General features: G+C 48.8%; 2 protein-coding genes across 5 annotated transcripts; one reads left to right on the plus strand and one right to left on the minus strand.

Annotated features, from left to right (window-relative positions):
- Positions 1-773: 773 nt before the first annotated feature.
- Positions 774-6,969, minus strand: fam83d (family with sequence similarity 83 member D). Its single transcript, XM_061728318.1, has 4 exons — positions 6,452-6,969; positions 3,748-3,915; positions 2,809-2,933; positions 774-1,803 (listed from the first exon to the last, which is right to left on the minus strand). Exons 1-4 carry the CDS (start codon positions 6,938-6,940, stop codon positions 804-806), a joined length of 1,782 nt encoding a protein of 593 aa, XP_061584302.1. The 5' UTR covers positions 6,941-6,969; the 3' UTR covers positions 774-803.
- On the plus strand, positions 6,567-25,851 carry zhx3a (zinc fingers and homeoboxes 3a). Of its 4 annotated transcripts, none has more exons than XM_061728044.1 (3): positions 6,567-6,954; positions 19,294-22,079; positions 24,303-25,851. In XM_061728044.1, the coding sequence occupies exons 2-3, from the start codon at positions 19,489-19,491 to the stop codon at positions 24,334-24,336; spliced, it is 2,625 nt and encodes an 874-aa protein (XP_061584028.1). In that variant the 5' UTR covers positions 6,567-6,954; positions 19,294-19,488; the 3' UTR covers positions 24,337-25,851. The 4 variants fall into 4 exon arrangements, with proteins under 4 accessions (XP_061584028.1, XP_061584027.1, XP_061584030.1 ...); XM_061728043.1 differs by lacking the exon at positions 6,567-6,954 and adding an exon at positions 9,478-9,834; XM_061728046.1 differs by lacking the exon at positions 6,567-6,954 and adding an exon at positions 10,322-10,504.
- The last annotated feature ends 425 nt before the right edge of the window (positions 25,852-26,276 follow it).

Raw genomic sequence — 26,276 nt, forward strand, 5'->3', positions numbered from 1 at the left:
GTCCCTGCACCGTAACTGGAATGTGTCATATCCCCCCGTACTGTGTAGTGTATTTTAGCAAGTGTATTTTTCAGTTTGCATATGCTTCTTTTGGCGGGCTTTGAGATAACTGCCGTTTGGGTTCTGGGTATGTGTACGCGTGCAGCAGAACTGTCTTCTCTGCCCGTGAGCCGGTACCAGAGCCGGTAGCAGAGCTGCACCAAGGATTCACCTCGGGAGGTCGGGAGGTCGGCGGGACCGGCGACCTCCCGAGGCTCCAAGGTCGCGGGGCGTGAAGGCGCCGGCGGCAGGTGAGGCCCCACAGAGGTCACTTGGGCCTGGGCCCACCTCCTCCACACCCAGAACCACTGAGAAACATTTTCTTTCAGGTGCAATTTAAACAAGTGTAAACTGGAAGAAACAGAGGAAATGTGAAACCAAGATGAGAACGGATCAAAGGGCTGTTTTATTTATGTTGGCGTTCCCGTGAGAGCGAGGGTCTGGGGATGTTGGTACAGCAGGCCGGGCAGGTTTACAGCAGTAGACGTCTCACTCAGACCGGTCCAGACCGAGGAGGACAGGGTTTACAAGTATTTGTTCATATACACACACATCTGTCCACACCTCTTTGGTCCAGGTTTGTTCAGAACATTGATCCCAGCTGAAAGTCTCATGTCCTTCCTCCACAAGAGGCTCCGACCCGTTCAGGAAACCGTATGAGAAGGAAAGAAAAAGTGGCCACCGAAGGAAAGCAACGGCATAAACATCATTGTAGCAGCGGCTCCTCGGTGCCCCGCCTGCTCCGCTCCAGCGGCCCGGGCGAGCTAGTGCACACACCTGGCCCTGGGCCACGTGCCCGTCCCCAGGCCGTCCACGGGCAGCCGGGGGCCGGGCTCCTGGCCCGGGTCCTTGTGTGTCCTGGGCCGGCCGCCGGCGCCGAGCCCCGGGCTCAGGTTGGTGACGTCGGCCAGCTGGCGGCGCCGGGACATCGTGTCCACCATGTGCTCCAGCTTGGAGCGGATAGCGGAGTAGTGGTGCTGGCGCTCCCGGCTCAGCTTGTGGAAGCTTTCCTGCAGGGGAGCGTCTGCAGGGCCGGGGCCGGGCGGGCTGCGTCTGACACGGGCAGGGCCGGGAGAGCCTTCCTGGACCGGGCCGGGGCTGAGGTCGGTCTGGGCGGAGCCGTCCGTCCCCGACCAGCTGGTCTGGGTCCAGGCGTGGCGGGAGACGGGGTCAGGGGTCGCCGGGGCGTCGTCTTCTGCGAGCTGCTCTGCAGAGACCTGGAGAGTGGGGCTGCCAGCCAGGATCTCCTCCTGGAGGGGCTGCACGGCCCAGTCCCCGTCCTCGCTGCAGGGGCCGGACCCAGGCCCGGCTCCACCGGCCCCCGGGGTCCCCGGGGCCCCCACCTCCCGCCCAGCCTGCAGCACTGACGCCCTGGGCGTACGGGTGGGCGTGCTGGTCAGCTGTGCAGGCCTGGGCGTACGGGTGGGCGTGCTGGTCAGCTGTGCAGGCCTGGGCGTACGGGTGGGCGTGCTGGTCAGACAGGCCGGCTGTGCAGGCCTGGGCGTGCGGGGGCTGGGTGGGGCGCGAGGGGCCGGGCTGGGAGCGGCACGGGGGGCGGGGCTGGGGGGAACACGGGGGCTGGGTGCGGCACGGGGGGCCGGGCTGGGGGCCTGCTGGAGCAGGAGCTGCTCCAACACAGCGCCGGGAGTCACCGGCTGAGACTGGGCGTACAGGATGCGGAACTCCTCATCAAACTTCTCAGTTATCTGACCAGAGAGCTCGATGAGGTTGCTGCTGTTCAGTTTACCGTCGGTCCAGTTGAACCTGCACGAGAACCAGCAGTTAAAAACAGGGTCAGCAGAAGGCAAGGCAAGTTTATTTGTACAGCACAATTCAACACAAGGTAATTCAAAGTGCTTTACATCAACATTAAAAGCAAAAAGACTATTTGCATTATGGTGTTTAGAGTAATAGTTTAGTGAGCTGTTTTCTTTTTTTTTTTTTTCTATTTCTTTTTATTTATTTATTTTCTATTCTTTTTTTTTTGCGTAATTAATTCTTATCCTGCAATAATTTTATATCCATTTATTTTTATTGTCTTTTTATGTTTCTATGTTGGAGGGGTTAAAAAAAAAAAAAAAAGGGGGAAAAATCTTTGACTTGTGATTTTCTTTTCGTGATACTTGGTACACTACGGTCACTGAATGTAGTGATCTTTCTATTGTTTTTTTTTCTTCTAAATAGTTATAAAGATGTATGTACCATTGTTACTTTGGTTATTGATCTGAATAAAAAAAAAAAGGAAAAAAAAAAAGCGAAAAGACACAATTAAACAGTAAATAACAAATAAAATGAAATAAAATGATAAGAAAAAAGGAGGTAAAATAATAAAAAAGCACAAGTTGTTAAAAAGTAAGGGCAGTAAAGTCCAGCAGGTACATCTCATTCTTACAATGGCAAGAATTACGTTTCTATACGGTCAAAACGTACAAATACCGGGTCAAATACAGTATTACAAAAGTAATCTGTGCTGATTCTCGCGGTCAATCTAACCAATGTGACAATTCTACGCCACAATGCCTGCATTCAGGGCTTATCCATAACTTCTCGCGGTTTTCAAAAATCATACGTTTTTAATTTAAGAGTATGCTTAAATAACAAATAAAATGAAATAAATGATAAGAAAAGAGGTAAAATAATAAAAAGCACAAGTTGTTAAAAGATAAGGGCAGTAGAGTACAGCAGGTAAGTATTTAAGGAAGATCCAGCTCTGGGCTGCACCTGCACGACAACAACATGCAGATCATCCCACGAGCCTGACGGCTGTACCTGTAGGAGCCCGTCGCCACCCTGTTCCCATCAATCAGCATGAACCTCTCGTGGACCTTCCCCGTGATCCTGGCTCCAGATCTGGTGTAGTAGGTCGTACCCGTGATGGTCCGCACCCTCATGTCCTGGAGACATGGAGGACGGGTTTTAATGTTTTTAAATGTATTTATTAGATTTTTGTTTGCAGTTTCCAACAAGACAAACATCAGTCACTGTTACAGGCAACAAAGCAAACTTTTTTCTCCCCGTTCTCCCTCCCATCCCCTCGTCCCCTAGACAGAATAAGAAAAATGGGTTAAAATAATTTTTAAAAATTTTTTTAAAAAAGGGGCAAAAGGGGGAAAAACATTAATAGATATAGTATTGATTAAGAAACACTTAAACATAGATATCCATTAAATAAGTACCCTGGATGTGATGTACAGTATACGCATGCCCGTGTGAATACAGACATACATACAAATACATGCATACAAATATTGAGATCAGTTATGACATTGATGTATTACAAGAACATTTTCAGGCCATTATATCACCCCACATGGACATTCTACTCCCTCTGAGCCTCCTCCTGCTGAACTAAGTTACCAACATTAGTATCATGTCTTAAAAAACATATAAAAGGTCTCCAGATGTCGTCAAAGACATGCTGCTTCCGTCTAATAATGTAAGTTATCTTTTCCATTGCCATGTTTAAAGCCATCTCTTTAATCCACCTTCCAATTGTTGGTGCATCAACATATATCTACAAGTCTAGATTCTTTATTTTGTAATTTTGGCGTAGTTGGGTATATACCCAGAATAAAAAACCTTGGATCCATTGGTAACTTTTTGCCTAATATCTGATCAATCATATTAATAATATCCTGCCAGACGGAGGACGTGTTTTAATGCGGCACCCACACGGCTGCACCCACAGGAACCCACCCGGCCACGTACCTGCAGGTCGTCCAGCCGCACGTCCACATTCCTGCACATCTTCAGGAAGCCCGGAGCAGACGCCTGGTCCAGCAGGATGTACACGGGGACTCTGCGGCGAGAGCACGCTTCTTGGAGATCCTTAAAGATGTCCAGGTCTGTCAGGGAGTCTGTCACTATGGCGATGACCTGCAGCGAGGGATCAGAGCGGTAATTAAATAACATTCCCGTCAGGGCAGCAGCAGCAGCAGCAGTGTTACTGTCACATACAAGACCTCGTCCACTCAGAGCTGAGGACCTCACCTTAATCTGTGTGCTAATGAGCTTCCCATTCACTGTGCTGCGTTGCCATGGGAATTAGCCATGACGCTCGGTCAGCAAACAATGACTTTTATATGGGAGAAAAATGGGTGCACTGCAGTTTTGTTCTCCGCTTATTTATTTATCTTTGCTAAATCTTCCCCTTTTTCTCACGGAGGACTGGAATTTCACATGCTGCAGTTAAGGCTGCAGGTCGGTTGTGCATCTTCAGATCCCTCCGTCTAACTGGCTGCTCCCGAGCTGCTCTGTCAGGAATACACCTCTGCTTTTCTGGATATGAGGCAGATGCTTACTTTAGGTTGAGAGGCCAGGTGTATGGGCGAGGTTTAACGAACAGAGAGGGATTTTACCACCGGACTATTATCTGGGGTGTCAACTCAGTACATACAGGACTGTCTCAGAAAATTTGAATATTGTGATAAAGTTCTTTATTTTCTGTAATGAAATTAAAAAAACAAAAATGTCATACATTCTGGATTCATTACAAATCAACTTAAATATTGCAAGCCTTTTACTATTTTAATATTGCTGATTATGGCTTACAATTTAAGATTAAGATTCCCAGAATATTCAAATTTTTTTAGATAGGATATTTGAGTTTTCTTAAACTGTAAGCCATGATCAGCAATATTAAAATAATGAAAGGCTTGCAATATTTCAGTTGATTTGTAATGAATCCAGAATGTATGACATTTTTGTTTTTGTAATTGCATTACAGAAAATCACAATATTCTAATTTTCTGAGACAGTCCTGTACATACCGCACATGTACTGCATGTACAAGTACACACATCCCACCTTTCAGCCGTAAATCAAAGACAAAATCCACTTCTTTAAGATTTTTAATGATGGGGAGAATCCAAGCTTTCTTGGAAGGGATAGAAGCAAGTCAAGACACATCTGGTACGCAGGTCCTGCACAGGCCCCGGGTCCTAGAAGATATCTCTCAGAAACAAGGAACAGCACCAGGAAGCCCCCGCTATTTAGCTTCAAATAAAGTCAATCTTAATCTGGCTGTGTTTATGTTCCCAAAAATCTGAATTAAATCAAGTTGGGGCTGATTTGTTGAAGTTTACGGGAAGACTGTGGTCTTTATTCTCAGATTTGGGGCTGGAGTTGCCCTGTTTGGAGGTGCAGACGCACCAGCGGGTCTCCCAGCCCTATAATAAAAGGCCTTTTTTAGAATAAACACACAAGCCGCACTTTTGTTGTGCTGCAGCCGCCCGGAGGCCCATAAATACCAAACAGCTACGGGACTGAAACTGAAAATATAAAAAAGTAAATGAAAGCTGCAGCCAGACCCCGGGACGGGGCTGCAGAGCCCTGATGGTGGGCTGGTTGTGCCGGGGGTAGGTTTGCCACCCGTCCCTTGAAATACGGAATTGTTCCGTAATTGGGAATTAAAAGTTGCCTAAGTTACATATATTATGCTCTCATTAATTTATGTCATAATATACAGGTGAAAGTCGGAAAATTTTAATATATTGCAAAACTTCATTTGTAGTAAATTCAACTAAAGGTGAAACAAAAATATTATTCCCCACTACATTCAAAGTGAGATATTTCAAGCCTTTATTTGTTATAATTTTGATGATTATGGCTCAGTTTATGAAAACCCCAAATAAAAAATAAATTAGAGAATATTATGAAATCAGTAAACAATTCCATCATCAAAATTATAACAAATAAAGGTTTAACATATCTTGCTTTGCATGTAATAAGACTAATATTAGTTTCACCTTTTAAGTTGAATTATTGAAATAAATTAACTTTTACACCATATTCTAGTTGAATTATTGAAATAAATTAACCTTTACACCATATTCTAGTTGAATTATTGAAATAAATTAACTTTTACACCATATTCTAATTGAATTATTGAAATAAATTAACTTTTACACCATATTCTAGTTGAATTATTGAAATAAATTAACTTTTACACCATATTCTAGTTGAATTATTGAAATAAGTTAACTTTTACACCATATTCTAGTTGAATTATTGAAATAAATTAACTTTTACACCATATTCTAGTTGAATTATTGAAATAAATTAACTTTTACACCATATTCTAGTTGAATTATTGAAATAAATTAACTTTTACACCATATTCTTCACCTGTAGCTATATTCTACATCTGGGCTGATGTGGACATACAGAGCATAGGATATTTCAGTTACTAGTATGGTTGGCTGTCTGTACAGTCATGCAAGTTCAATGCTATTAAAGCACTTTAAACTTTAAATCAAAGCATTTTCTTTTTTCATATAAAATAAACACATTTTTATGCAGTTTAGACGTTTTTGGGTCTTTTTTTTTGGCGCCTGCGCTGCTGAAATCGGGGCGTCCTTTATTTCTATTTCTGAAAGGTGGAGACCCTATGGTTGTGCCGGGGGAGCCTCACCTCTCTGGCGCTGCGGATCATGCGGCGGGCCGCCTCCTTGCAGCGGTAGATGCTGTCTCCGTGTCCGGGCTGGAAGTGCGCCAGGGCGCGGGTCACCCCGCGGTAGGAGCCGGCGGTGAAGGCGGGCCAGCCCAGCTCCAGCTCCGGCGGCTCCAGGTCGGACATCTCGGGGAAGTATGTGACCGAGGAGCAGTCCAGGGAGCCCCGCAGAGACGTCTCCAGGTCCTCCCCGAGCAGGGACGCCCCGGCCGGGGGCACGGCGGCGCCGCCGAGCCGCTGCAGCTCCTCGTCCGAGAGGAAGTTGGGGATCCGCTCCGCCCGCAGGAAGCCCGTGAAGGCTGCGGGGCCCCCGGACAGCAGCTGCTCCAGGGCCAGCCGGTGCCGCTCGTCGTACACCTCCTGGAGGTCCAGCTCCCCGGCCCCGGCCGGCCTCGGGCCCCCCGGGCCCGGCCTCAGCGGGGATTCGTCCAGACACTGGGAGAGCGCCATCTCTGCGTATACAGGTAACTTCGTCCTCTCCCCACCTACAGACAGGACAGGTAACGTTCTCACCTACAGCAGGAGCATTTGTATTTTCCCTTTTCCTCCGTTCATATGTATCCCGGATCCCTATTGGCTGTTGGCCTGTGGCAGAACAAAACCGGCGTCTTCTGATTGGTGGAGCGCGCTGTCACTCAAACGTTGAGCGGCTGTGATTGGCTCGTTTGGAGGCAAACACGCATCGTGGCCACTAACTGCTCTGCTCCTCTCGGGTTTGTTCACACAGAGCAGCAAGTCAGCAAGACGTCTCACTTCGACGCTTATTCGTGATATATCTAACTTCACTCGCCTCTAAAGCTTTATCACAAAAATTACATTTCTGTGTGGGCCTTTTACTCTCTCGATGAATTAACACGTTTCTCCATCTTTTTCTGTCGGCTGGTTCAGTTATTGGAGCCCTCACTCGAGGAAGTTCAATGCTTATCAGTCTTAAACTTCACCAGAACAATAAAAGTCGTGACAAATTACCAGTTTTATCAGTGGAGGTTCATTCACTAAGTCCCAGAAAAATGCGTGTTGTTAGTACAGGACTGTCTCAGAAAATTAGAATATTGTGATAAAGTTCTTTATTTTTTGTAATGCAATTAAAAAAACAAAAATGTCATACATTCTGGATTCATTACAAATCAACTGAAATATTGCAAGCCTTTTATTATTTTAATATTGCTGATTATGGTTTACAGTTTAAGATTAAGATTCCCAGAATATTCTCATTTTTTTTAGATAGGCTATTTTAGTTTTCTTAAGCTGTAAACCATGATCAGCAATATTAAAATAACAAAAGGCAATATTTCAGTTGATTTGTAATGAATCCAGAATGTAAGACATTTTTGTTTTTTTGCATTACAGAAAATCACAATATTCTAATTTTCTGAGACAGTCCTGTATGTTCCTGGAGAGCTCTGTATCAGAGCAATAAGTCTGGTTAATGTGTTTGAATCCAGTAGGGCAGCTGGTTTCCAGCCACGTGAGCGGGGACGGGTTTGGCTCCTCCAGCTCTCTCAACCCGTCCAACCAGCCGCGCACAGCGCACATAATTCATAGGTATTAATTGGGAAACTTGGTTGAGTCATCCCAGATTGCTGCTGGCTACGACAAGGTCAGGCACGAATTGAGTTTTTAATTTATTGCTGGGTGACTCATCGTCCACGCGCGGATAATCTTTTTTTCTGATCGTACAGAGATAACATCTGAATCCAGTCATGACGAGCTGGGAGGGAGAAGAGCGCATTTATGCAAGTACCGAGGAAGGATTAGATTGGCCCGACATGTTGCATTCCGAGAGATATCAGCATGCATAGCTACATCACCCTCGTGGCGTGGGCCTGCCCGCCCACCTGTTGCACTATACACGAACACACATCTAAATCACTTCTATCTTTAAATATAAACCTAAAAACGAGTCCTGTTATACCGGTGCCAGGGCCTCCTTGTTGCGGTAACTGAAAGTTGCCCCCTCTTCGTGTGACTTGTGATTAAAATCCTTCCCATTTTGAGTCACCGACATACACTATAATGAATTTGATCTCATTTCCCTGCCACGCCCTCATCATAAACGTGTTCCGCGTGTTTTGGTCCGCGCTGCTGCTCCCGGCGCTTTTTTGGGCACAGAAGGCCAACAAGGTCACGGAGGTCGCAGCGAGCGCGCACGGCCCCAGCGCGCACCGGTCCATCCGTTTCTTCATATTATGGTCAGCAGTGTTAATATTGCACAAAAAAAGTGAGAAAAAAAGTGGGGGAGCAGATCCTGCACGGCTTCCCCAGGGGCCACCAACCCTATTAGAACAAATGTGTTCTGCTATTGTAAATAGGCACGTTTGCCTCAGCCCGTCCTTATAGCCGACGCATGATCAATAGGCTGATAACACAGAAATATAGCCCTGCTACATGGGGCCCTGACAAAAGTGGAGAGAGAGGCAAGAAGAAGAGGACAAAAAAAAGAAAGAAAGCTCATGAAAATGTCTCCCCAGTGACAGTGCGCTCTTGTGTTTGAGTATAGAAACGGAGAATGATGCTACAGTACATCCACGATGCATGTGCGTAAAGTGCGCCTCCGTTATTGCGCGTGTGCGTAAACCGCTGTTTGAATAGGTCTGAGCAATAAATGACAATTCCCACAACGTTGAGGACCATAGTGGCTCTATAATGCGTTTTTTGGGTTTGCCCCCCCCCCCCCCCAAAAAAAAAAAAAGATGACAGTAATGTAGCCTACTGGAATGGCGGTAAAGGTGCGTGCGGGTGATGGAGCCCATGCACAGCAGGGCAGATCCCTGCACTCCTGTCGGATCCTGCAGACACCAGACCTACCCAGCCTCCCCCTCCACATCTCCCCTGGTTGCCCCTAAAACCACACACCCGAAAAAGTGACCCGGGCTCACTGTCCTCCTCCTCCTCTTTTTTTTTTTTTACGAGTGCGCGCTCGCGAGCAAACATGCACACACATCTCCATCTCTCCCCGCCCCTCTCCAAAAAATTTGAGATGAAAGGGGTTTTGGATTTTGGATGACGCTCCGCGTCACGTGTTCATAGGAAATACACTCGCTATAATTTTTTGGAGCTCCCCCGTCCTGCAGCTTTGCCGACCTCAGTTTCTCTCTTCTTTTTTTTCCCTCTCCTTTACAGTGCAGCTCGCGGGGCTGGACGGTAACGTAACGTAATGTAATGTAATGTACCTGCCGTGGTCGCTGACGGGTTCACGCCAGTTCACCGGGTTCATTTGAGGAGAGCTTTCCCCCGACTCGACTCCCCGTTCTTCTCCAAAGCGAAACGATTCGGAGCCGATCCGATATAATTCATTTATAAATTAATGTCGGATTGCATTCCCCCACCCCCCGACTGCTGAGGTAAGGACACATCCACACTTCTGAAAACCCTGAATACGCCTCGTTTATTTGCCCGAGATGTGATCCTGATCCCCCCCCCACACCCCCCAAAGTTGTTTGCCGAAACGATATTTCGCTTTTGATGTTTTGGATTTCCATCTGGTTGCTGCGGTTGTGGAGGCAGTTTATATGAAGTCGCCTATGTATAAAATGGCGACAGTAGGTGGAGGAGGGGTGGAGGGTTTTTGGGAATATAAGGTTATATAGAGTGGCGGATCGCCGCCCGCAGCCTCGTGGACGGACGGAGCTCCGGAGCCGCGGAGCCGCCGTGCGGGCGCAAAGCGGCGGACCCGCCGCTTTGCGCCCGCACGGCGGCACCGCGGCTCCGCGGCGGGATCTGCGCTCCGATGTGGCGGCTCCTCGGCTCCGCGGCTCCGGAGCTCCGATGTGGCGTATGTACTTATTTGATTGCACAACGCGCTTTTGCGTTTTTGCCGGCCGGCCGCGCCGGGCGTGCGAGCGCCCGTAGTTGGGGTTTTACTTTTGGAGACGCCGACCGCGCTGACGTCTCTCGGACCCGGAGCCGCCGGGGGGACGGAGCAGGCGCAGATCAATGTTTCAAGGATCGATCGCTTTGCTTGCTTGCATTCACACTCCGTCCCCCGGTGTGCCATGGCAGAGGAAGGCCCGTGTATGTTTCCTTCTCGATTCATTTTCTTTATAGTTTCCTCCTGTCAGCACGCACTCGCACTCGCACACGCAGTCCCATCCAGTCAAACCAGAGCCAGCCTGAGCCAGCCATGGCTTTTTTTTATTCTGGCTGACTATTGATTATCGAGCGAGGGCTGTTTTGAGGAAATATCGGCTGGAGCAGGTCACTTTCTTTCTGTCTTTCTTTCTTTCTTTCCCCCCGGCTGACTAAACATTGCGCTCTTGCAGCAGCTCCGAGGTCCATGTGTTTCCTTCTGCCTTCAGGGGAGGGACCTGTGCTGACTAACGTGAGGCTCCAGTGTCCATGTCACAAAAGAGCCGCTCCACTGACCCATCGCGCAGACAGACGGCCAGACGAGCCCTGGACGGTCTGGACCCGCCGAGCTGCAGCCATTTAACCACGTTATCTCGTTATGTACAATGTAGGTCAGCGGCTGCAGCCATGGGCGCGTAGCGCGGCCCGGCGCGCCGCGCATGGAGGTGTTTTCCTCCGGGGGTGGGCGTAGTAGCCTCGAACACGAGTTGCGTCCAGTGCATGGGCGTCTGTGTACTCTGGTAGTTAATTTGCAGGCAATATTGAAAGGGTTCCAGAATATACATATTTGGCTGGATCAAAAACTTACTTTCAAGCATCATATTACCATACTTGTTACAAAGCTATTGGGTATTTTTATAAATAGGCTACAGAGAAAATTTTCCCTATGTCCTGCAGAAAGCGGGTTATTGAGGCAGTCTACCTGCCAGTTCTGGATTATGGTGATGTTATTTATCAACACGCATCTGCTTCCACCCTAAAATCACTTGATGCTGTTTATCACCCAGCTCTAAGATTCATCACTGTGACAGTTATTCTACTCATCACTGCATGCATAAAAACTTGGGTGGACTCCCCTTTCTGTCAGACGTGATAGGCATTGTTTCTCTTTGTTTATAAAGCCCTAATTGGAAGGCTTCCTCATTACCTTAGCTCCTTATTGAGGTGGCAGATACCCGCTCCTCTGATTTTCTCATGCTGGAAGTGTCATGTCCACGGACTGAATTGGGAAAAACTGCATTTATACTGCGCGGCAGTTGGAACATTTTGCAACGCATTGAAGTTGGAAACGTTTGTTCAGCTTGGTCAATTCAAATCCTTAATTGCTGACCATTTTACCCATGTTTGTAATTGTTTTTAATTTTTATCTTTTATTTTTATTGTATTATTCTTTATGGTTGTTGTATAGCCTACATTCGGCATCATTCTAAATGAGGGTTTGCTCTCAATGATTTCTCCGAATTCAAATAAAGGTTGATGATTCGTGCACGGCCCGGACACACAATGGGAGGCAGATCTGGCTCTGGTGCATCCTCAGCAGGCCGGTTCCGCTCGGCCCGGTGGCTCGAGTTCAGTGTGTGCGTGGAGGGAGGGGGGGTCGGGGGTGGGGGTGTCTAAGTCCCTTTTGTGGGTCCCTGGGAACGGTCTCCCGTGTCCCTTCTCGGAACCGCTTTAATGAGGCCAGGCGGATTGCCTTTCATCCTGGCTCCCTGCAATTAGGCACAGCCCGGAGTCTTCCTGACGGCACAGCGGACTGTTTGTATACAGAGACACTAGTGGCGGGCCAAGAACGCCCACTCCCCCGTGACCCCCCTCCCCCTGTACCTGGAATACTGTGCTTTTCAGGATTTGCTGTTCTAACTGGAGCAGCAGCGGCTGCTGTAAGTGGGGGTTTGGGTTTTCTTGCGCCTCCCCTGCTCAAACGAACCCGGTGCCAGAGAATACCGAGGGAGGTCATATGGTCATGATTTGCAGATTTAGCCGACATGGAGCGTATAACATTCCTTGAGTTCAGAGGGGGAAAAAGGAGCATCTAATGCCAACCAGATCCATTTTCGAACTGTTTTTATTCATGTTAGACGCATACCTCCCGAACCGGTCCTCCAGGAGCTGTCTCCAGAGCGCAAACGCCGCGAGTCCCGCGTCTCCTCCAGAAAGGACGCGCGTCCTGGCGGCTTCGCTTTTATTGGTGTTTCATCCTCCCTGCGTTGCTCCTGTCACCAGAGCACCAGAGCAGCTGCGGGGGCTCGGCCTGCTGGAAGGCCCCAGTACATCATGTTTGCACAGATCCAACCAGAAGAATTGCCTGGTGCCGGTGGGGTGGAGGGGGGGTCTGCTCCCCGCGGGTCCGGGGAGCAGGAGCCGGCGTGCGCCAGGCCGCGGGAGGGTGGCAGGGGCCGGGCTGCAATTTGAGGGTGGACAGCAGCAAAACGCGCTGCTCTGGACCCGGATACACGCGTGCACGTGAAACATCCCGCATCCAGCATCCAGCATCCATCCAACATCCAGCATCCATCCAGCATCCAGCATCCATCCAACATCCAACATCCAGCATCCATCCAGCATCCAGCATCCAGCATCCATCCAACATCCAACATCCAGCATCCAGCATCCATCCAGCATCCAGCATCCATCCAGCATCCAACATCCAGCATCCAACATCCAACATCCAGCATCTAGCATCCAACATCCAGCATCCAGCATCTAGCATCCAACATCCAGCATCTAGCATCCAACATCCAATATCCAGCATCCAACATCCAGCATCCAACATCCAACATCCAATATCCAGCATCCAACATCCAACATCCAACATCCAACATCCAATATCCAGCATCCAGCATCCAACATCCAACATCCAGCATCTAGCATCCAACATCCAGCATCCAACATCCAGCATCTAGCATCCAACATCCAGCATCTAGCATCCAACATCCAATATCCAGCATCCAACATCCACCATCCAACATCCAATATCCAGCATCCAACATCCAACATCCAACATCCAACATCCAATATCCAGCATCCAACATCCAACATCCAATATCCAGCATCCAACATCCAACATCCAATATCCAGCATCCAGCATCCAACATCATCTAACATCCAGCAGCCTCCAGCAGCAGCGCTGGAGGAAGTGATGGGAGAAGGACGCGCTCGTCTCTCCGGCGCGTGATTGGTGTGGTTCACCTGGGCCTCGGGCTGCAGAGGAGAATTGCACAGGTGTCCGCGTGCTTGTGTTCATGACGCACGCTCGTCCCGACCAGGATGCTGAGACGGGGGCGCGCAGCGGGAACGCGTGCGTGCGTGTTCCGCCGCCGTTCCTGGAGAAATAGTTTTTTCTAATTTCCACCTGTCAAACACGGACTTTGCGTGTTCTGCGGTGCTGACCCCCCCCCCCCGGAAGTGACTGTGACTGGTGTGTGTGTGTGTGTGCAAAGGGAAGAGATGGGTTGCCATGGCGATGTTAACACATGAGTGGCACCACCGACAGGTCTCCCAGTGGATGGGGCTGCAGTCAAGGTGAGAGTGTGTGTGTGTGTGTGTGTGTGTGTGTGTGTGTGTGTGTGTGTGTGTGTGTGTGTGTGTGTGTGTGTGTGTGTGTGTGTGTGTGTGTGTGTGTGTGTGTGTGTGTGTGTGTGTGATAAGGAGGAGAGGGACGGAAGGACGTGGGCAGCACCTGCGTCTCAGGCACGCTGAACCACCTGAAAGCGTCTTCAGGTGGACTGGCCTGTCTCTGCAGGGACGACCCCGATGACCCCAGCTGATCTGCAGCACATGTGACGTCCACAAGCCCCCCGGCCCCCCCCCCCGACCTCCCCAACCAAAGCTGTGCCCCCTGCTGTCAGACCCTGACAGGACCAGAGCCTCCCTCAGCCCTCAGCCCGGCGAGCCGGCGGGTCACGTTGCTCGTGTCAATGAGGCGCCATTGTTCCCCGCCCGTCCTCTGTGCAGTAATTGCTGCTCGTCCCTGGCTTATATTTGGGTGTCCAGCTGATACACTCACATGACGTTAATCTATTTAATGGACATTTGGCAGAAAATGTTCCGGCTAAGCCGATTTCTGTTCATCCAGATGCATCTCCAGGAGTCCCCCCCCCTCCCCCCCCCCCAGGGGACGGCAGGCCTTCTCTGCAGCTTTATTGAAGCAGAGCGGCAAGACAGCCGCAGACCGGTGTCAATTACACACAAAACAAGTGTCGTCGTGAGTGAGAGGATGTCTTCTCGTCGTCCCACGAGAGGCTCCTTGACTTTCAGAGCAGTTCAGGTGTTAAACGTTGCAGAGGTGAGGAGGGAGTGTCTGGGGAGACGTGCGCGTAAGCCGAGCCAGCAGGGAGCGATCCTGAAAAAGCCCGACCTGTCACTGCCATCAGTCGTCTCTCACTTCCCTCCCAGATGTGAGCCCTCTCTTCCTCTGCCCCCCTTCCTCCTGGCATCATGCTCTCGTTCATGTGACAGCAGCGCCGCTAAACACCCGTCTCTGTTCGTCAGTGTCATCCGTAGGTGACCTGACTCCTTCTGAGCGTCTGAATCACAGGACTGCTTTGAATTAAATTTTAATGTCTGGCAGCCACTTCACAGTGTCGCCTCCCTTCCTGCAAACGGAGCTGCTATTGTTGTGAGGCGGCGCTGAGGAGTCCACGCTGCCGTCCTGCAGCCGATCTGCTCCCAGGGGAATCACACATCCACTAACAACACAAAAGTATAGGGGATGAATTAGTAATATGTGAATATTGTTCTGTGTCAGGGGTGTAAGGGAGTCAGGGGAGGCTCTGCTGCTGCTCCGTCAGGCGGAACCAATGACCCCACCAGGATTCAAACCCGGCCTAATCCCATTTGTTTTGAAACGCTTGTTTTGAGAAGTTGAATGGATCAAACGTGGTTTTGGTCCAGTGAAGGAGAGTGTGGGTGTTCAGAAAGCTCGCCTGAGAGCGACGCTGCCTCTCCTCACTTCAGATGCTGGATGCCCCCCGCCCCCCCGGCCCGCTGAGATACACTGCTGTCCTCCCTCGTTGCCACGGCGCCGGTGCCGGCACGAGGACGCATCAGGGACCGCGGCCGTCTCGGCGACCGTCTACCCTGCAGCCGGCCTTGTCACGGGGAACCATTCATCAGCTGCCTGTCTCACCTGGCAGATAAAGCAGCCCCTTCTCCTCATAGGTGACCTGGTTTCTCTACCTAACATGCTCACCTTTGGAGGCTTGCTCGGGTGCTGTGTGCTGCTGTGGTCGTGCGGCAGACCGCGAGTGAGGTGGGTGAGACGTGTGAGGCAGGTAGGGACGTGAGGCGCCTGAGATGGGTTAGGCGAATGAGGTGGGTGAGATGGGTGAGGTGCCTAAGCTGAGCATACACTGTGCGATATTTTGAATCGAGCTCGTCGTGAGGTGTTACTCTCTGGTCGTTACCCCACATTTACTGCACGAGGCACGACCAACGATTGGGTCAAAATCGGGCCCGATCCAAAAAATAGTTGCACGACTTGAAAATCGGCTCAAAACGAGTCGATAATCGCACAGTGTATGCCCGGCTTAAGGTGGGTGAGGCGGGTGGGGACGTGAGGCGGGTGAGGGGGCGTGGCATCGGCCCTCACCTGCCGTGTCGGGTGTTGGAGGGTGTTGGAGGGCGTCTGACCTCCCTGGAACATGCAGAACATGCAGAACATGCAGAACTGCAGCACATGTCTGGATGCAGTGAAGCAGGATTACAGCATAAGATGCTGGTGACCTACTTTTCTTTTTGGTGGTTTTTTTTTCTATTCTTGTCAGAACGCTGCATCTGTCAGTATAAATTAGAAAGAGTTGGTTAAAAGCAGGACGTCACAGCGCGCCTGGGATCATTGTGTTCTCTTGGACAGTCATTTGAGGGTTTTAATTCTGGAAGAGCTTCATCTTTAATTCACCGTCCAGCTGGCCACGGATCAGCGTGCGCGAGGATGCAGTAAAATAAACGTCTGCTAAAGTGTTTCTCCGAGCGCACAACGATAATATGGCCAAAAGAGAGCGAGGAAAAGTGCTGAAAGTATGTGTGAAATGTTTTTCTTTGCAACCAGGGCTCTGCAGCGCGAGACGCCGAGCGTTGCTGGGAGGAGGACAGGAAAAGAGCAGGTTTATGTTGAGTTTGGATCATTCTGCAGGAGAAGCCCACGTCCCGGGGAGGGCAGTGATGGGAGTTTTCAGCAGCATGTCACATGAGGACGGGGGTCGTGTGCAGGGCTGTGTGAGTGCATGTGTGTGTCAGAGGTTCACGCAGAGGTCGCACGCCGCCCAGCTGCAGAGCTGTGGAGCTTCCTGATGTCTTTACGTAGCTGACACGCTACCTGCTCCGTGCAGCCGCCAGTCTCAGAGGACTCGGGTGTAGGAAAAGGCGGTGGAGGAATCCGAGGAAGGATGGGGACGACGGCGAGGATCCACCGCCCTGGTGACGGGAGCGTTGGAGAGACAGGAAGCTTCCTCATGGAGGCTCCCCCATCGATCCCTGTGCTGTGTGTTTGCACACGTGCATCACCACGCTGCCGGCTGAGCAGCTGGAGGGGGGGGACTGACGGGGACTGACGGAGCGGTAGAAGCCTCGGCAGCACTGTTGTCAGCTGCTGGCTGCACCACGTGCACAAGGCTGACTCTGGGCCCGTGTGCTTCCCCAGACCGGGTGGAGGAGCAGCCGTGCTCCTGAGCACATCACACATATGTATATATTCCATGGGCCAGAGCCCAAAATTTCACTTATCAGTACCACTCAAGGTGACCAAACTTACTTATAATTTTTGAAAATATCCATGTCTATAGATGATATTTTGGTATGATAACCTTCCTGAGTGGCAGCTGGATCATAGTTATCAGCTCATGAAGTTACACACCCCCTTCAGAAAACTACATTTTAGATGCTGCTGCATGTCCTGGTTTAGACTCATGTACAGGAAATCGGTCAATGTTTCACAATATTGTCTTTGGTATCATTTTAAAGGGGACCTTTTAAGCATTCATTCAAGCTAAGATGTGAATCTTTCCAACCAACATAGAGGTCACTGCAGCTCTTTAAACTATAAACAACACACATTTTTAGATAATTTTCGCCTAAATGATATACTATTTTTTAGCCCTGTGTCAACTAGGAACAACAGAGACACAAAATACAAAAACTGGAATACTCACAGGACCATAAGGATTCAGGAAATGTATAATATACCAATAATATATCATTGTTACAGGTCATTGTGAGCCTTAAGTAGAAGGCTTAGGCTCCTATGAAATGATATAGCCACTAATGTCACAAACTAGTCTTTATCATGCAAATACACGACATAAAGGACATAACAATGAGATAAGGAACCAGCTTAGTTTTATAAACATTAGAGACACAAAATACAAAAAAAACAAAAACTGGAATACTCACAACCATAAGGATTCAGGAAATGTATAATGCCCAATTTAGAATCATCAATTATCCTGAAGGGGTGGGTAACTTCATGAGCTGATAACTATGATCCAGCTGCCACTCAGGAAGGATTATCATACCAAAATATCATCTACAGACATGGATATTTTCAAAAATTATAAGTAAGTTTGGTCACCTTGAGTGGTGCTGATCTCTGGTCTGGAACATGGACTATATAGGGCTGGGTGGACTCAGTCCGAGGCACTGGCAGTGGGGTGTCTTCTTCAAGTTTAGTTTTTTTTAAATAACTAATCAATGAACTCTGTTTAGCCATTGTTCTGGCGATAAAGTCGGCTGCAACGCCGGCTAGCTTGCTGGATAAAGGCAGCTCAATCTGTCGGAACCAGAGAATCAATTTTGTCCCGAGGCTTAATCCCTACAACTTGTTTCAAAAGTTCAGTTTTAATCAGAAGAAAAAAAAAAAAAAGGCTGAACACAAGTCAACAACAAATCACGTTTATATTTATACCTTTTCTTTTCTGTAGAATATGCTCATGTGAAACATGTATTTTGATCAAAGTTGTCTGGGAGGGCCCGTGAGTGATGTGGGTGTGCCAGTGCCACCCAGGCCCATTACTGGCTATCTCCTGGCATGTTGTGCATATTTGTGGTTTCCAGAACCGTGTGATCGATGCGGGTCGGTACCATTCAGCTCAGCCCACGACGGGTTCCCGTTCATTCACTGATCCGGTCCATCTAGAAAGGTGTAGGTCTGAAAGCCATCCTCAATACGTCCTCCCTGTCCAAGGGCCGGCACAGCGGTGTTCTGCCAATCCATGCTACCTGCCCAGAAATGCTACTTTGTGGTTCTGCGCATGCGCACAGTCGATTTTCAAAGTTTGCATCATTTCTTGCACGATGTAAAATTGATAAATGGGATGTTGAGTATTCGATCCTTCAAAATACACTACCCATGACATGAATTGCATTAAACTTTGTGAACATTATACGATAAAGAGAAAAAAAACAACAATTCTATCGCTTTATTTGATATTCATTCAGTCATTGGCCTTTATTTAACCAGGCAGGTCATTAAGAACATTCTTATTTACAAGGACGGCCTGGTAAGAGACAAGGACCACTTGGGGGAAAAGGAAGTGGTTTAGGGAGTAAAACACAGTAAAATTGTTGCTCTACAAAGGTAGAAAACCATTAGGGAGAATTTTTTGGCAAAGCAGCAGAAATTGGCAGAACAGCGGCCGCTTACCAAACTGCCTCTACACGCAGTCGGCCAACGCTACGACCAACCAGAGGCGAGTCACCGGGAGACGTCGTTGTGGCTTTTCTTGAGGAAACCTCGTATTCCTCCTAGCAAAGCTTTCCTTGGCCTTTACCGCCCAGCAGCCTGTACGTTTGTTCAAAACAAAGTGTGATTACAAATCTCTGCGTGATTATTATCCATCAACTTTTCATACCTGGTACGTCAGGGTTATAGATGATATTTGGATGATGAGAAATTCTTTGTTGTGTTGCCTGCTAATGAAAATATGCCAACAGTCTCTATTTTTGTATGATCCTCTTAGGTTTCCTGGGAGCGGTAAACTTGTCCATGTGACAGGATCATAAAGTGGCAGAAGGCATGAAGAAACACTGTGACACGATAGTGGCTGGTCCATGACGCTCGACCCCATCCAGCCCCGCCCACTCTCCACCTGCCCTCCGCTCTCATCACACCGGACAAGCAACCACTCACGCTTCCATCTACACCCGGCTGCAACATGGCCAGCAAGAGGAAATCCACCGTGCCCTGCATGATACCATCCAAGTCCAAACATGTGCGTGAAGAAATCATCCTGGGCTCGCTCCCGGAGCTCCTCCCCACAATCCCGGAGGACAGCATCCTCAGCATCTCCGGGGAGGACTCCGGCCACTTCTCTCACGGCTCCTCCAGGTCGGAGTCGGGCAGCGAGACGCAGAAAGGAGGTACGTACGGCTGCGTCACCTGCCGTTTCGAGTCCAGAGATCTCAACTACTTCTTGGATCACATGCACAACTGCCACTTGGACTTCAGGGCCCAGCCCACCTTCTACTGCCTGAACTGTGGGGTGTCCGTCGTCCGCTTCGAGGCTCTCGCACTGCACAATGCTAACGCCCACCCCAAGATAATGGAGGGCTTGGTCACGGCTTCTCTGAGCGTCAACAGAAGAGACGGGGTGACGACCGTGGAGCAGAGCCTCTTCGCGGACAGTGGAGAGGACTGCAGAGAATCTGGGATCTCCTTCACCAAAACGCCAATCGCCAAGATGATGAAAGGCAAGGGGGAGCACAAGAAGATAGTGGTTTCTCACACTGTGGAGGTACGGAAGCTCGACACTGGAAAGGACGTGGACCCCAGCATGCTTACTAATGTGCCTGAACTCCAAAACGGGGCTCTCAGTATTTCTGGCACCCCTTCTATGCCGAGGACCGCTGTCAGTCATGTGATTACGACAGTGTCCAACCAAATCTTTCACCAGCACACTCCCTCCCTTTACTCCCCCTCCTCCTCCTCGAACTGTAATAAAGATCTTCCAAAAGTGATGATCCCTCTCAGCAGCATCCCCACCTACGATGCCGCCATGGACACCAGCAGCTTTCTCAAGACATCCTTTGGCAAGTTCCCGTACCCAACCAAAGCCGAGCTCTGCTACCTGACCGTGGTCTCCGAGTTCCCCGAGGAGCAGATCAAACTGTGGTTCACCGCCCAGAGGCTCAAGCAGGGCATCAGCTGGTCTCCCGAGGAGATCGAAGAGGCGCGGCGGAAGATGTTCAACACCGTGTTCCAAGGCGGAGCCCCTCAAAAGCAGCCCGCGCCGTCTAGGCAGGTGAAAAACATCGTCAGCCACCACACCATCACCGCTCACCCGGGCGCACGAGGACCACATTTCCGGATGGCCAAAGTTCCATCGGGCATAAAACCACCGCCCGTCAGAGTCATCGCCACGCAAGCCAGCATGTCCAGCAACCCCAACGTCACCAGGCTCACGTACTCCACTCCGGTCGTCTCCCCAAAGTTCCCCTCCGTCGTCAGAGCAACGCAGGTCACAACCCAAAGCACTGAAGCCACTGTGGAGCCGGAGAGGAGCAACGGGCTGGACGTGGCCGGAGGGGTTGCCGGGGGCAACGGCAGCCGCTCCAGCAGCACCAATGGTGTGGAGACCAACAGCAACGACGGTACCGCCACCTGCTCCGCCCGTATCAGCAATAACGGTGAGCACTGTGTTCCCGACGCCAATGGCAGCAAACCAGTGACAAGTGACAGTTTACTACTCGGATCAAACGTTGCAAACAGCGCCGCCGGTCCAGTGATCGCCGGCATCACCAGCAAACCCAACAACGCCTGCAACAATCACAACGGCGGCGGCGTGAGCGCAGCAGAGCCGGGCCACGCCGAGAGGCCCGACGGGGAACTCAAGCCCACCCCGTACACGGACAGCAGCGGGGGGGTGAGTGAAGAGCCCGACTCCTCCTGCAGCGACAGCACCTCCAACCAGAGCCACGCCAGCACCTTCTCAACTGACAGCACCAGCACCACCGTCATCACCAAAAGCACCTCGTCCAGTGTAGACGAGGGTAACGGTAAAGAGTTTCCCACCAAGGGCATGTCCATCCTGCAGCAGCTGATCCGGGAGGAGGACCCGGTGGTGGAGGACCGGGGCGGCCCGGACCTCGCGGCCGAGCCCGTCAAGGTCAGCTTCAGGAGGCTGAAGAGGAGCGAACCCGAGACCACATCTGAGACCGTACATGAAGAACACAAGTCTGAGACGGACACGTCCTTCTCCCCGCCCTGGGGCGCCAAGACCCCCCAGCAGCTGCACGTCCTCCGGCAGGCCTTCTCCAGCGCCCGCTGGCCCAGCAGCCTGCAGTACGAGGAGCTGGGCATCCAGACGGGCCTGCCCAAGTCCGAGGTGGTGCGCTGGTTCAGCGACAGCCGCTACAGCCACAAGAACGGCCAGCTGAAGTGGTTGGAGACGTATCAGCGGCCCGCCGCTGAATCCGAAGGCCCCGGGGGCCCCGAAGAAGCGGAGGCCAAGGCGCCCGTGGGGCCGCCGGCGGCCAAAAAGAAGCTGGTGGAGGAAGACGCCAACAAGCACCTTGAGATGGAAGCGGGCCTGAAGTCGGGCCTGCAGGCGGGGTGGCAGGATCCCTGCTCACCGCCGCCGGCTCCGGCGGGGTTCAGGGGCCGCGGGGAGCACGACCGAGCCGAGGAGTCGGCACAGGCGGGACAGGGGGGGTCGCAGGACCCCTGGTCCCAGGGGGCGGAGGACCACCAGCAGCCGGGGGCCAGTCAGTCGCTCAACGGACAGCAGGCCGACATCAGTCAGGACAGGTACGTGAGCCGCCAGAGCCTGGAGCTGTTTACCAGCCGGAGTAACCGGAGGGCAGAGGTGTCAAAAGTATTGACATTCATTACTCAGGTAGAAGTATAGATACTAGAGTTTAAAAATACTCCTGTAGAAGTTGAAGTATCAACTCAAGTTTTTTACTCAAGTAAAAGTATAAAAGTACTGGTTTCAAAACTACTTAAAGTATAAAAGTAAAAGTAATGTAAGGGGAAAAAGGCATTAAGGACAAAAGCCATTGAAAATGAATGCATCTTAGTATAATGCAAATATATTAAAGAACCATATATGTGTTCTATTGAGCATTAACATGTGTTTCAGAGAGCAGCAGATATGATGACTAGTTGCCTATAAGTATTGTAATGGTGCAAAAAGTCAAACTTCAGAGGCATGTTATCATTTATCCTAACCTTTATTGGAATGTACATCCAAGTTTAGTTGCAGGAATCTGAGGGAACGGATGTAAGAACCAAACTGGACAAGAACATCTGAAACAACCACAACCAAATTCACTCTATCCGGACGGAGCAATTTAACTGGATAGTTTGTTTTTAAAGGCCGAAATGAAATAGAGTAACGAGGCTGTTTTTAAAATGTAAGGAGTAAAAAGTACAGATAATTGCGTGAAAATGTAAGGAGTAAAAGTAAAAAGTCGTCTGAAAAATAATTACTCCAGTGAAGTATAGCTAACCAAAATTTCTACTTAAGCTAACAAAGTATTTGTGCTTTGTTACTTGACACGTCTGGTGGGGGGGGGATGAAAGCATGACAGGCTGTTTGTAGCGTGATGTACAGTAGAAAGGAGGCAGGAGCAGCAGCTCAGGTGCTCCTGCTGAGCAGCTCGTTCAGGCAATCAAAGGTCTGCGTTTGAGAAGTTATTTTTAGACAAGCACGAGTCAAGCCTCTGAATTATAGATGGGAGCGCATGCTAATATACGTGAATAAATCATGGCAATTGTCTTTGGTGGAAAGGATTTCAGAGAGACGAGCAAGCACGTACGCAGGCATGTTTTACCAAGCACACGACCGTCACACAACCAGTCTTTTATTTATTTATTTATTTATTTCAGATCCCCATTAGTTGCTGCCTCAGCAGCAACTATTCTTCCTGGGGTCCAACCGTACAAATATACATTTCTATAAAACTTTTACAGTACAATACAAATGTTTCCTCAGGGGGGTCGTCCAAACTGGGAGGTGTGCCTGCTCTGCCCATGGGGGTGTCGTCATGGGGGTCCCTCAGGCCTGGGTAGCTGGGGGAGGGACTCCACCTTCTGTGTGGGGTCTGTCCTGGTCTGTCCGGGTTGGGGGGGTCTCTGTGGCGATGCTCCTTGTGGTCATGGTCGGTGGAGCCTCTCGGTGTGGACGGCCACCCATAGGTAGTGTTTTCCTCACCTGGATCGTTAGTGCTAAGCCATGTCACCAGTCCGCTTACTCTGTGTGTTGTTATTTTATTCTGCATGTAAAGCACCATGTGTTGCATTCATACTGTATGATTTGGTGCTATATAAATAAATAAAGTTTAAGTTTACAATATACAATGTTGTTAGTTAAACAGAATAAAACAAAGTAGATAACAAGTACAAAGAACAACAACTAAAAAGAAAAACAAGACAAAAAAAACAAAAACAAATAAAAACTAAAGATAATAATAAGCAGAAAACAATGAAAAAAAGAAAATGAATTTTCCTGAATGAAAAAAATGAAAACAAAAAAAACAAAAAAACAAAACAAATACCAACCAAAAACAGATAGATTAAAGACAAATCCAAGTACAACTAAATATAAATAAGTTCATACTAAATGAGGCAAATACAAAAACAAAAACAAAAAAACGTATTTCAATAGAAGAAAATGTAAAAATAAATAGTGAAAATAAGCGGAAATGTCACAAAACTTCAGCAAAATAAAATACAAAAAATTGAAATTAAATGCAGAACAAGAAAATATGTTTATTTATATAACACCTAACTCAATTAAATCAATACGCTAAAACCATTAGACACAATCTAAAACAACCAGTTTCTTTTGAACTTCCTTTCTTCGTCTCCTCTTGAAGCTTCAACTCTGCCACTAGATGAAATAAGATTTTCTGGAAGTATATTCCAGTAAGTCACTGCCCTGTACATTCTTTTTAGTGCATGGGTTTCAGGTTTGGGCAGGGTGAACTGACCTCTCGTGGCACGTCTCTGCTTGTGTGTTGGTGACAGGGACCGCCTGAGGATGGAGCTGCTGGAGGTGTGACGGAGCAGGCCCGGGTCCCGCCCCACGAACCTGATTGACACTTCCTGCTCTCCTGCCCACGTCTTAAGATAAAGAAAAAAAAGAAATAAAAAAAAAAAGAGAGAAGTGTGTTCAAAATGACAGCAGATGTGATTGTAGCTGGACGGTTGGACTCTGACTGTAACTGTGAATACCCCCCACCCTCCTCCTCCTCCTCCTCCTCCTCTTTTTCTTCTTCTTCTTCCATCTGCCATCACTTCCTGCCACCGTCAAAAAGAAAGAACTTCTCACCTCTGAGTCCTGTGATGTTTCAGCCTTTCATGCTTCTTTGTGGTTGTGTGGGGAGGGATGCACAACGAGATCAGCGCGAGGGATCAAAGGAAAGAAAGATGACACGCACACTGACTGGAAAAGTGACTTGAATGAGCGAGGACAGATTAGGAAGGGGCCGGGAGACGTCGTTCTCGGGCCACAGGGAGACATAAGTATATGATTGAAACTGCACTATAAACGAGGGTTTGTACCGACTGGACAAAAAAAGATGTGTCAAGGAAATGTTACTGTTGGCTTTCTGATATTTTATGTTTTTTTTTTGTTTTTTTTTTAGAGCAACCAGTACTTCAGCACTGCCTTGAACTTTATTTTTTCCGTTATTTGGTTTTTCAGTCCTATTTACTCTTCTATAGTCACTGTAAGTCCAAATGAAATCAAACTTCTTTATTATTTAGATCTGTATTAATGTTGGTGATCACTTTGCAGTTCAGCTACACGCAAGAGACTATATACGATGCACTAATGAAGACAGCGATGCTCAAAATCACCCAGCTTCACAGTAAAGGTATTGACAGCTGTGTCCGGATCGATACACTACACTGCCCTGCAACCTGAACAGCAGCTGCCACGCTACCGTTGCCTTACTCAGCTCTGTCCGTGTGTTTAGATGACGCGTCTGTCCATCACCTCGCTTTCCAGCTACTCTGCTGTCCAGAGAAAAGAAAAAAAAGCGACAGTGCATTGATGGTCACTGTTGGTCTATTATCTGTGGAGAAAAAAAAAAAAAAAACTAAAAAAAAAAACCTTGCTGCTTTCTGTACACTTGGAGATGTTTAAGCTGTAATTGTATCAAATATTGTTACTGGCAAAAACGCTGTTCAAAAGCAAAATTACCGATTTGATCCAGAAACACTGACAGAGTGAGATATCGTGCTAGCTAGAGAGCCAAATGGGGGGAGGCCTGCTCTCCTCTGACCTTTCTTGTTCCTGAACACACAGTCACTACATGAAAGCTGCATCTTTGTTAAGCTGCTAATAGCTAAGAACGGTGCTATACCATCCAAAGTGAAATTGGAGGTTCATCTCCTACCAGCAGTGTATGCACTTGTGTCGAATGTTACAAATTTATTTTGGTTTAACATAAATGGAATCTGGACTTATGGTGTTAATGATCACTTAAACTTTTATGAATCATAAAGCACTGTTGTATCATCCTTTCTACAGTTCTGAATCTTTACAGAATAAACTGAATACTCACCAAGACGCCAAAGGCTCCTTATTTCATTTCATTTCACTTGGATTTTTTGCAAATTACATTAAAGACGTGGACTAATAAGTAGATACCCATCAATGATGGAACTGGGAGGAATAAGCGGGTCTGGAAACTGGTCTGGACAAATGACTCAACCTAAACTTCATACTTGGTTTCTCAACCTTTTGATGGCTTCAGTCCAGTGATCGATACAAGACTTGTGCACCTGCAGACAGGGTTCTTGTCCTCAAACTTGAAGGGTTTCTTCTCCAGACTGCAGGTCTCAGTCCTCCTCGGTTAGTGTCGCCAACCGTCCCTTGAAAAACGGAATCGTCCCGTATTTATAAACTAAAGTAGGCATTCCGTATTGAGCTGAAAAGGGACGCACTTTGTCCCGTATTACTGAGAGTCAAAAAGTTATCATAAAATGACAATG

This window comes from Cololabis saira, chromosome 8 (genome assembly GCF_033807715.1).
Source record: "Cololabis saira isolate AMF1-May2022 chromosome 8, fColSai1.1, whole genome shotgun sequence".
Classification (NCBI taxonomy): domain Eukaryota; kingdom Metazoa; phylum Chordata; class Actinopteri; order Beloniformes; family Belonidae; genus Cololabis; species Cololabis saira.